General features: G+C 34.9%; 1 protein-coding gene across 1 annotated transcript in view; it reads right to left on the reverse strand.

Moving 5' to 3' along the window:
* Positions 1 to 2,727: 2,727 nt before the first annotated feature.
* Positions 2,728 to 12,693, reverse strand: part of LOC138315877 (neuroglobin-like) — a 45,899-nt gene continuing 35,933 nt past the window's right edge. The window contains exons 2-3 of the mRNA XM_069257195.1: positions 11,745 to 11,970; positions 2,728 to 5,602 (exon numbers count right to left, since the gene is read on the reverse strand). Of these exons, the coding sequence (XP_069113296.1) occupies positions 5,453 to 5,602; positions 11,745 to 11,970 (376 nt within the window). The 3' untranslated portion in view covers positions 2,728 to 5,452. The remainder of the gene's footprint in view (positions 5,603 to 11,744; positions 11,971 to 12,693) is intronic.

Consider the following 12,693-nt stretch of genomic DNA (forward strand, 5'->3'; position numbering starts at 1 on the left):
GGAGGATTTCAATTCAATGATAAAAGCTATGTCTTCATTGATCGAAGTGGTGTCATGTTTGGAGATATATTTGATAGGTTTATGGAAGTCTTGGCAGACCTCGTTGACTTATGATGAATAGTGCTTTGATATCTTGAGATTGAAATAGATATGATATACTGACAGTATTTATCCACCCTTTTACCTATCATGTAAATGTTAACGCAATCTCGAAGTCCACTACATATGAACGTAAACGTTTGTTACTCAAGATCTAGCCGAAGCTTATAAGGCGATCCTTCCACGAGAACAACCAAAATGCAAATACAGATAAATAACGTGTGGAATATAATTTCATACGTTGTTAATACATTGATACTAATGTAAACAAGTATACATTTTTTAAGTTATTCCCCTTTCATCAGATCCGCTCAATGAGTAGAGTATAGACTACATAAATGATCATTTCATTATAACTATGCTTTGATAAGACACGAGTTTGAAATTTATATTGATGGAACTTCAATAACAGTAAGTATTTTTTGTAACAAGCATCTTCATTGGCTAAATATTGGTTTATTGTATGAAACCTAATGTAAAAAAGTCGGCGTCTATGTTCACGACATCGCCTTAGATACAGATAACAGTAAGTATTTTTTGTAACAAGCATCTTCATTGGCTAAATATTGGTTTATTGTATGAAACCTAATGTAAAAAAGTCGGCGTCTATGTTCACGACATCGCCTTAGATACAGAGATACAGCGTACTAAACATGTCTGACAGGAAACGTGTTCATCGCTAAAATTCGCAATATAGCGATTCAATACATCAATCTTTTCATAAAACATTGTGTACGTAGGTGAGAAGAAGAGTCACACTCTGTCATACATCTACTGTCTTTAAAGTCCTGGGTCTGATTATTGTATGTGTATAGGAAACGATTGAACCATGAATAAAAACAAAAACGATATGTGTTGTAAACATTATTATGTTTCATTGTTTATTGGTACAACCAGGAAATAATACTCAAAACAGATTTCAAAACCATGTAGGAAAGTTCGACGCTATTTTTGATTATAACGTTCAGAAATAAAATAAATGATCAGATAGAACACTGTATACAGATAATATTGTGTAATATTTTAAAGTCAGATTTGCTTCAATGTGATTGCGCCAAAGTAAGTAAGTTTATAGAGAGACTAAATTGGCCTCTATTTCAATAGACTAGTACACAGTTTGATATTAACAGAATGTGTTGTAGACGAATTTATATTTGGTGATCATATCTCAACGCCAAATCGTTTCAAACAAATATGCCTAAACGTAATGATAAATTAGCGCATTCACAATAATTTCTTTGTCAACCACATACCGAATGTGTAATCTGTGTTATTATATCAATCATTACATGTATATTCATTTGGCTCCAAAATTTCCAATTCTAAAATTGACCATTGAAATTAATACGTTCACACAGTAAACCGTGGGTGTTAATTTCGCTTTTAAGAAGTGAAAACATTCAAAACTGTCAGATAATGAAACATTTGTACAAAGCAAGATAAAACATTGGCAATGTACACATCAAGGTCACGTGTTTAAGAGATTAAGTACACCCGAATATACTATAAACCTTTGTCTGTAAACAGTTTTTACTAGCCTTTTAGTCTATTTCACGGCTTGACTATATCTATGACATAACAGTTAAACAGGCCAGTACGATATATAGAAGTTCAAACATTTGTTTACGAACTGTCAAAAAATCATGAATGGACAACATTATATCAATGTCAATAAGATTGTACAGTAAATAGATCAACACATTATATTTACATTATGTTCTGATCCAAATCTACACCCATTGATTTAATTTAAAGAAGGCACACGTATTAATGCATACTTTACTGCTTCATTCCAATTAATTTATATTTCCAGTTCAATAGTGAGAGGGATATTTCGCAAAAATGGTAAGATTTGAAATACGTTCTTTCAAAGACATGTACGGGACAGTTTACACGTTTCTTGAAAAATGCAGAAAAACATAGTCCATGATGTACGAAAATGTCAAATAGCAAGAATAAATTCAACCATCATGATCCAATCAGATTAATCAAGACTTTTTGATCAAATCAGAATCTGCGATAAATATCAAAATTGACATTTAGCTTTACAATTTACCACTTTCTAGTTCTAATCATAAATAAGGAGTGGTGTTTTTATTACATTTAATTCACTTTTATTGTAGTTCCTTAATTAAGTCACTGATTTTCTTATCAATGTAATAAACCTTGCTCTGCAAAATTATGTCTGCAATTAATGCGGAATATCCCTTAGCTGATTCTCGTCGATTCCTGTCGTCCTCAGTAATTTTTTTTTTCATTTTACAATTTCGTTGAAATGAAACTTACTAACTTACTATGACACTACGACACAACAGTTTGTAATAAGTAATGTAGAAATAAAACATACACAATGTGGAAATGACACATACAATCTGATTTACATCATCTGGTCGTGGCCTGTTACGAAGTAAACGAAGTCATGAACAGATGATTTTGATCAGATTTTGAGACATCCATTTTTATATACATTGTATTTATACAAAAGAAACATAACAATGAAGTTCGTTATACAATGTTTTCTGGTCGTTTTCTGGTCCACAATATCAATGTTATCATATGCAAATCGACCAACGCTTCCCTCTATTCCGAGGTCATTTCAATTAAAGGTTATTCTATCTTCAATTAAAGGTTATTCTATCTTCTCTGTGTTGTCTGATTTGTACAATAACATTACATTAACGTCGATGTAGAAAAAAATAACGATTCTTTCATTAGACTATTACAAAAGGCTTTTTATCTCAAACTGAATATTTATTAAGATGTCTATACTGCGTCCAAAATATGATAACGTTTTCATTTCAATGTCAAATCTCAGACATGAACACTTACCGTAATTTCCTGCGTACTACCCGCACCGAAGTATACCTTGCGGGAAGCAAAATCATGCTATTCTATGATTTTGTGAAATAAACTCCAGATAACCCACATCGGCAGATTGCCCGCGGGTTATACGTCGATATAAACCTTTGAAGTACACTATATATGTGTGGTGTGTACTAATTATAGTATGTCAGTTTATCAGTTATAGTGATTTCATTAAGAAAGGCTTTACGTTTATTTAAAGGGCCATTACCTTTCCGAAACAGCTTTAAATTTTTCAAATTAAAATGTAAAACGAGATTGGTGATTTTGTAGAATCTCAAATGTTAATCCTACACTTATGATCACCCTCTGAACAATGTAATTTTATTTGATAAATTGTTAATTTTTATAACGCGGGTCGTCTTATGTTTCCTACCGCGCGTATTAAGTTGCCTATCACTATGCCAGACGGCAAGAACAGCGAAATGAATCGCAACTGTAACAAAAAAGATTACGCAAGAAATCTTGCATTTGTTTCGTGTTAGAACCTCATCTTAGGTCATCAATACATATTTCTCATGTTATTATTGCTTTTAAGGTTACTATTAAATTTTGTTTCGGAAAGGAAGTGAGCCTTTAAAGAGACGCAAAGTTATCAATATCATATATTTAGTTTGGAAATAGGTTTTAAATGTATAAAAACACCATATAACCCGTATGAAAATACTTTGGTATAGTAAGATGGTTACAACGTATAACCCGCATATTTTTCAATTTTGGTAATAGTTTCCACAGATAGCCCGCATCGGCAGATATCCCGCATTAGGCATCTTTTGATGTAAAAAATGTAAAGTCGGCGGGTAATACGCAGGATATTACGGTAATGGAATATGTTGTTGTCTAAAGAATTAAGTGTAATATCATATACAAAGCATCGGAGATATTGGTCGTACATAGATACTAAAAACGCTCGTGAGCCTTAGCGGTCCTCTGACAAATCTATACAATGAACGACTTACAGTAAAACTTTCCAAATTAATACTTTGATATTCAAACTTCTGGTACACGATTATACGATTATATGAACCACGATTGTGTAACAAACTTTCAGAAAATTTAACCCATCTTGGGTTCTGAAGTCACTATGTCTCTGTTTGGTCTCAGACTGATTTATATGAAATGATTGTCTTCTCCAATAATATTGCATACCAAATTTTGTTTAAATCTGTGTAAGAACTAAGGATGAGTAGGATTTTTAAGCAAAGTTTCCACTTGCAGTCCCGTCCCTCTATGGTATGAAAGGCCTCATTTATATGCAAGAGTCCCATGGGCCTTAATGCTTATCGCTTTTGACCCATTTGAGGAGTGAGATATAGAATAATAAGAGATCAATTAGCAAAGAGCTATCTTTAAAGCCCCACCTACCTTTCTGACCACTGATCCTGATCCCAAGCATTGAACGTTTCACATTAGGCTATTGAACGACATACTTTCTCTCCTTTCCCAGAAAACATGAATGTCAACATATGCAGTTAAATGCAAAATATCAGTAATATTCCTTTAGTACCTTATGAGAAAAAGGTTACAAATTTAAATTATAAGGGTTTCAAATTTCAAATTCCAGTATGACTGTCTGTCGTCCATCATGCTGACCGATGGGTCACAATATGTAATATGCACAGCTAAGGTCTAATGTGTAGCCTGTATATGAAATATACGACGGACCGTTTCAGAACATCCTGAGAAAAAGGGTAACAAATTTGTTTACGGACAGATGGAAGGGTAAACTACGGATGATAGGCGATTTGAATAGCCTTCCATCTGATGATGGAGTAGAATTTTAACACAAACATTCAGTTCTCTTTTGGCACCCCGGTCCTTTGTACATGGGGAACCAGCCTTATTTATATATAATATTATTATCCTTCCTCAATGATGCTTCACATCAAATAGAAGACATCCGTATTGGGGCTAAGAAGTACGATTATTAAAAGTCATCCTGACCCTTGGAGTCGGAAGACCTAAAAGTGAGATTTGTTTTAAGATTAGAAACCATTTCCTATAACAATTTAATGTTGTCCTTTTATGCTTCCAGTACAATTGTCTTCATCACTTTATGATCAAGTAAGTTATTTGGGCGACACTTTGGGCTGGGAGGGTTCAGTGGCGTGTCCGCTAAACACGTATAACATGACATGATACGCTGATCGGTGCTGTAAAAAAAATTATTATTTTAGTGGTTTATACAAAGCAAAATCTGCTTGTCATAACATGAATATTTGTTTCTCAATTTCATATATAATTTGATCTTTTCTATTATCTTGTTTTTGTCAAACTAAAGATTGTGCATCCATACAGCATTGAGATAGGTTGCAGTACTTTCAAAATATAATACGAAACTGACGCTGAAACAACAGGTAGGTTGCAGTACTTTCAACATATAATACGAAACTGACGCTGAAACAATAGATGGTAAACATAGCCTCAATGAAACAGCGTAAGGCATCATATGGAGTTCTTCCGTCTGGAGAATGGACGAATTATGATGAGGTCACGCCGTCTTCTTTTCTGATGATTTCATCCCTACTCTCATATAATACGTCATCACACGGAACAGTTTCAACCAAGCGTCGCTCATCTCTTTAGACCAGGCGTCTTTCAGGTGAGGCTCGATAGCATAGACAAACTGCTGGCCGACCATCTGAAACATATCAATGAAGAGCATCCTTCATCATCGCCTAAATTAGTTTTGTCTTAATATCCCATCATTAGATAAAACTCAAAATGTTCCAGAATAATGTCTGCCAACTTGAAAATTAGTATTTAACTTAATCCTACATTACATGAATACGTAAATAAATTTTCAATTGATTGTCCACGAACAAAACTGCATTTGTTTCCCTGACCACGCTTGATCAAAGGTCAATAAAGAATTTGGTCAAGCGTGCTGAGAAGACATTTGCGCCCCCTACCAATACTACTTTACCATTGTAGCCGGTCATGTTTGGTATTGTTGATTACATTGTAACTAATACATCAGTCATTTTGAGTGGATCATTATATTGCATTCTGTCGATTGTCTGTAAACTATATGTTTGTGTCAGGAGATCTCCCCTAACTGACGGTGATTGGTTACCAGTGTTTATATCCCCTCACTGCTCTGGTGTGACCCTTCAGTCGATTAACTGACTATTCGGACACATACATTTCATAACAGTATGAAAGCGATTCGAAGACGATGCCACGGTGCCGGGTCATTCCAGGGACGCCTGATGGTGCACACGAACTGTGATACTCCAAATGTAATGCCTCTCCTTATTAGATTTATCAAGACATTCACTTTCCCTTATTCAGACACCATATACATCATCTGCCATTTTACATATTTTTGTCAAACAGATACCCAGCTGGCATATTAATTCTGTCTTGTTACAGATGTTTCCCACTGAAAAGTCCAATACGGTAATGATTGCTGATGACTTTTTGTCCCAGGTGTTGAATTTAAGAATTCGTAAAAAATATACTGATAACAGAACTATTAGAATTTCAGGATTTTTGTACAGCACTATGATTTTGCTATCTGTAGTTTGATCGTGTTGCTTAAAAAGCAATTATTACTTACAAATGGGCCGTTTAAATCAATTAACAATTTAACCGTGCCAAAATAATTTAGTTCACAATATTTTATCAATTTCTTTATTTAGATTTTTTCTCTTCTTTATTGGTGTCTGTCCTTAAATGAGTTTAAATGTAAAGTCATATTGTCGTTCTTTTACTTGGACATTTTGTTTGAGTAGTAACATAACGCTCCCAGATCAACATATTAACAAATTTGGCATATGTGGCGTATTATAGTAGTCACATCACCTTACCATGATATGTTTGGTAGCTGATAACGGCCAGCGTTATTAACAGAATACTTCTGTATAAAAAGTACACGATAAGGACAAACTGCAAGGTGTAATAAACTAATGTAAGAGGTATAAAATGTAAAGGAATCGTCTATTCTGTCAAAGACATAATGTATGCGCGTCGTTGTTATCAAATCCATGTGTAAATCAGTAGGTGGTACTGATTTACTTTAAAACAATAAAACTCTTCCGATCAAGTAAACTTGTGTTATTGGATTTGTACACTGATCTAAGTACGAAATATCCGTGTTAGGACCAAATCGGGATCCAAACATAAAATCAACAAATTAAGGCTGAACAAAAACGTTGTGTTCGAGTAATAATGAAAAGAGCACAACCAGAAAGTGGAACCAAATGTTTCAGGAGAGATAGCGTTCTATACTTATTGATGACATTAGCCATACAGATATAAGTTACAACAGGCCAGACGACCGCAGACACAGGACAGAGGCACAAGGCGTGTGAGGAAGCAATGAACGTGCTAGACGTCATAGGACAACGAAATGTTTCCAGGGGAATTGACTCGCCGAATCTAATGCTTTCCTCATGTGCGGCTGTTAAGACAATTATAATAATATACAGTCACTCTACAAGTCAATATTAGTCGTTGTGTGTCTTTGTTTCTAATTCGCTAAAATACAATATTAATGGGAAGGGGCTACTTTTTCAGACTATATGAGAAACATTAATCACACCATTCGCCTGATTTTCAATGACTATGACGTCATGTGAGAAAGAATAAAATGATGTCAGGAAAATGGCGTGACGTAGATTACGAGGACGGCGGTACAAAAAGGCAGCCCCCACTTGATTTTCGCAAAACATTTTGTGAGATTCTTTGAAATGTAGGTTGTTGTAGTTAAAACAAAAACGCTCACCTTACACTTTACACACGCGAGACACCACACACATGGGAGACCATCCTTAAATGACCATGGCTCTTGATAGGACGTTAATGTAATATATCGGATAGTCTATACAGGGCGGTCATTGATGAAACTCTGCGGACTACAGAAATTATATTCCGTAAAGTACGTGCAGATAGGACAAATATTGAATTGTGCAAATTAAACTAAGGCTAATCATATTGTAACCAACTTCTGGTTGTTGTAAAACCGGAAATTAGTCGGCTATTTTATTAGGCATGTCTGGCGTATAAAAACGAGGCTGCAATGGAACAGTAACAAAGTTTCGAGACGGCTAGCGTGTGCTTCTGATGCCAGGAGCAGAAATACAACACTGGTTTTAACCCATTCATTGAATTTTCTGATTGATTTAATCTTTCTGTAAAGAGATGTATGGCCTTTCGACAGTAATCAACATTGCGATAGGTCAAACTACATTGCAAAACAATGTATAATCAATAATTTATTGCCAAAATACAGGAGATGGGCATTTGCCGAATAGCAAACTAACGACGCCAATGCATGAAGGACCTTAACCTAGTGTGCAAAAGATACTTTTAGTGTAATTACACGGTAGACGTCTCAGAATAGCGTCGTTATATTGCAACCATGCTATCTATCACAGATAGTGATTTTGTCGGTAAATGTCAATTTCATACCAGGAGAAGCAATGTCAATTACATGGGTGATTCCTCAGACGTATGATTCGAAGTGCAAAATAGCGCATGTTTCACCAGAAATCATTTATGTCTGTTTTGTGCAGTTAAAATCACCCCGTGACAAAACTGCAACTGTAAAATAACTGATGTAAAGTAAATATCCAAAGACAATAACCCTACAGACTCTATAAAATAAGATTTTAAAGTGCTTTTTTGCGCCCATAATAATTGCAACTGCGTTAATTGCATACAAATTGAATGGGTTTTTTCATCGTGGATAGTTTTTTTTCCTTAATACAGTTTATAATGAATACAGTGCTTTGACGGACGCTATCAGTAAGGCAGTGTTGTGCCATTAACATTTACTTACACTGATGAAAATGCACAAGGAGTTTTACTGTATGACACTTTATGCTTTATCAGGTCTGAAGCGTGATATAAACCGGACTGTGTATGACAAGTTCATCAATCCATCAACAAATAATATTAAGCGTGAATTTATCTTTGACATCTCGCGATCACATGATATTTCTTATTATGATCCATTGAAAAAATTCTTGAAAAGTGGAATGTTAAAGACGGAAGAATAAACAGCCGGTAAAAAAGTAATAAGCCTGTATACTTCAGCGTCATTAAAGCAATTTAACGAGTTACAGGGAAAAATATCTCAGTTCTGTATTTGTTACACTGTAATCTGCATTTACGCAGATACGCGGAACACATGGGTCTGATTTCCTTACCCATATTTTTCCAAAACTACATATTTTTGCTACTTTCTTTCGTGGAATCAATATTACATAGACTAATCTCATAAGTTATATTGCCATTCCTTTACGTTCAATAACTTAAGAGGTTAGCAAACTTCGTTCATATTTTTAAAAGCTAAGAGGCGTGTATTTGATATTCGCTATAACATCGAACGATTGACAGGTGTGTGTGTATGATAATAGCGGTTGACCTGATTATTCCATACAGGAAATATCTGGATTCTATCACTTTTTACTGGCTATCTAGCTAATACAGCTTTGAATGGAAACGCATCCCCGACCAATTATACCACAAGTGCTTATGGATATTTAGCCTAAGAGCGTTTTGTGCTGACCCATCTGACATAAGTACAATGCCATCCAAATGTCGTTCAATGCCTAAACTGATAGATTTTATATGACCTACCATATTTACGAGCAGGGCGACCCAGTACACACAGATATGGTTCATTAACGCTTTTCTATCCTGTTGGTTAAGTAACATTACATGTTCTTCATGCCTAATAATTCGTAAGGGACAGAGTGAAATCCATATTAATTTTTGTTTATATTGATTCCCGATAATGACTCTGCTAATGTATAATAAACATGGATATGGTGTTCATAACATCAGCTGAAAGGCCATAATTAGGTGCCGCTTGCTGGCTGGAGTGATTAAGCCCATATTGATCAAAATTCCTTTCAAAATTTAAAATTAGGTCAAGGAGAAAAAGGTCTTACTAAACCAAATACGTCTACGCGGACTATAAAGAGACCATTGTCAAGATGCAGATTTCTTAGTTCCATTGAAAACCAGCCTTTATATGTGATATGTGATGATAATAAGAACAAAAACCTAGCAATATACCAATAATGATGTAGTCTTATTAATGTCTGTAATTAGTCTAAGAAACATGATTCCCTTTATTAAAATTCCATAGCTCCAGGAACCAAGAGCCATCCTCACAGGGACAAGTTCTTTACTGATTACTGACACTGAGGCGTTGTCAAGGAAGACTTTAGTAGGAAGAATAGAAAAGACAATATCCTACTTTTTTCTGTTTAATTTTAAAGACCCAACATGAAAACAAAACAGTCATGTGGTTAAGTTAATGATGCTGATTGGATGGTCGTACAGCGTGACTTCTGTGTAAAAAATATTATTTGGTATGTGGTATTTTCGATTGTAAGGTATGAATGTCTAACGTCGTTTTTTGTTACTACTTACAGAGGATCTCACATGAGTGGCTATGTGATATGGAATTTATCAAACGAGTTCAATAATTTGATAGGAAGGCTCGTGGCATATTAAATTATTTAACGAGTTTGATAAATTTCATATCACATAGTCTTGAGTGTAAGATTCTATTTATCACATAACTTTTATTAATAGAAATATAAGTAAAACTTTAAATTTCGTCCCTATATAGAAATCTGGCTCGGATGTGACGATTCCGTCTACTGAGAGTCAGGCAATCATGCGACGTCATATATAGATTATGACGTCAATTCTACATGTGACGTCATAATAGTGTTATTACACATATGTTTTACGATCTTTATGATATGGCCGTATGACATGGCTGAACGGCATGATAAAAGCCATTATGCATTACTTTCATGGACTCTAAGCTTTAGTGACACTATCAGCTAAGTTCTACTTCCTTTCAGTCTTATTATTTCTGCGTGATCATTATTGATTTTTTCTAAATTACAAGATTTTATTTATGAAAGGTATGTATATTTGGCCTAGGATCAAATTAAGGCTATCGCTTTGGTTCAATACACAACCCCAATGTACAAGACATCCAGATTCCCTTACACGAGCGTTTACTACGTGATCCATTTGTAGACCATCAGACGATTGAGATAGAATGTTCCATGTCAGATCTAAAAATCACGCAAAAGCATGATTCACTGCCACAAATTTCCAATGAATAACTATATCAGTTTGTTGTAAGGAATGTGTATTTAGCACGGAAATCTTCCTCGTATCAGCGACAGAATGAATTTCTATAGAAACTTTATCCTCTCGTACTGGTCGAGTATGTCCAATCTAGAGATCATCATGTCCGGTCGCTTCCGGTCATTTCCGGACATTTATGTAGGGATTATGAGCGTGATCTCTTTAATCCCGATCAGAACTAAACAACACCTCGTTCAATCCAATAAATAGTTGATAAATATGACAGATACTACCAACAAAATGGGTCTAATCCGTGGTTTATTTAACCTGCATATACTCAAAGATTTGAGTTGTTTGGGCTATTTTTTCATGTACGGTCCTCCACCCGCTGAAACCAAGTGCACTATTAAATTATATGCCATTGAAATTATATAAATATCAGCTCAAAGTGTTCTTGTCATTTAATCAAACAAAATAATAAACTGTCTGGGTCGGTTTATGTTAGTTACACGAACAAATGATTCCATTGGTTTTCATTAATGTCGCTCTGTATGTGATGATGTTTATAAACCCTATTACCTTGATAGGGTGTCTTTATCACAAATGATAACGCTAGAATTATCCTGCTGAAGATGACATTTTAAATACTCAGTCGACACCAGAAACACATAATATTTCATTATCTGAAAATAATTCTAAAAACTATCTCAACTTACGTCAATAAAGTCAATTTGTGCATTGTAATTGGTATGGCGCTGACCCAAAGCTGACATTAGTTCTCGTAGTTTTTCCGGCTTAGATGCACGAGCAATACACTTGTCGACGGTGCCCATGACCCTGAGGGAGTGACTCCGGAGGATAGCGCTTAGTTCCAGGTCAGTCTTACTCAGTTGACGGAATGGCAAGAAGGAATCTTGGACCTCTGGATGTGTCTCGAATAACCTACAAGAAACATACATCGATGGATAAATAAATCTTTACTGTATATCAAAAATGATATTTTAATTAAATGAATGAGGAGGTAACACGTGTCAGTGTTATTTTATATTGATACTGCTACACACTACCGGAAATGAATTGCTTGTAGCCTGCTGTAAGTAACTCTCTGCGTGTTTCTCCAAAAGCTTGAATGTTATATGCCAAGAGAAATACAATTTTGCATTTTAATTCGTGCAAAAACAAAACTTATGCAGAAAATCCAGTTAGGTATAAATAGTCGGTGATATGTAATAACTGCGAAATTGTTTCAATACATTTAATGTAGATATGAAGTTTAAACTTTAGTGCCAAAGTAAAATTTCACAGGTGCCAATGCCACATGCATTCAAATAAATCTCCTCAAATGTTATGAAACGGAAATTGAATCATTATGGAAATCACGACAATTAATCACCATGACAACGGAATAATCATACAAAATTGTAATTCTTGATATATTGTCGAGCATGACAACACGAACGTGACCTTGAAAACTACATAATATTGTATATGTAGTTGGTTGTCTTTGTTTACGACCTTCGTTATTGAGTTTACGATATGACTAACACCATCCTGACAGTTATACTATCCTCAGGGGTGTTTTGCAGTTCATATATACCCTTTTTATTGGATAACATGTTTATTTAATTATGTGGCAGGAATTCCCTGTGACACTTGCTAATGCCT

This window comes from Argopecten irradians, chromosome 1 (genome assembly GCF_041381155.1).
Source record: "Argopecten irradians isolate NY chromosome 1, Ai_NY, whole genome shotgun sequence".
Taxonomy (NCBI): domain Eukaryota; kingdom Metazoa; phylum Mollusca; class Bivalvia; order Pectinida; family Pectinidae; genus Argopecten; species Argopecten irradians.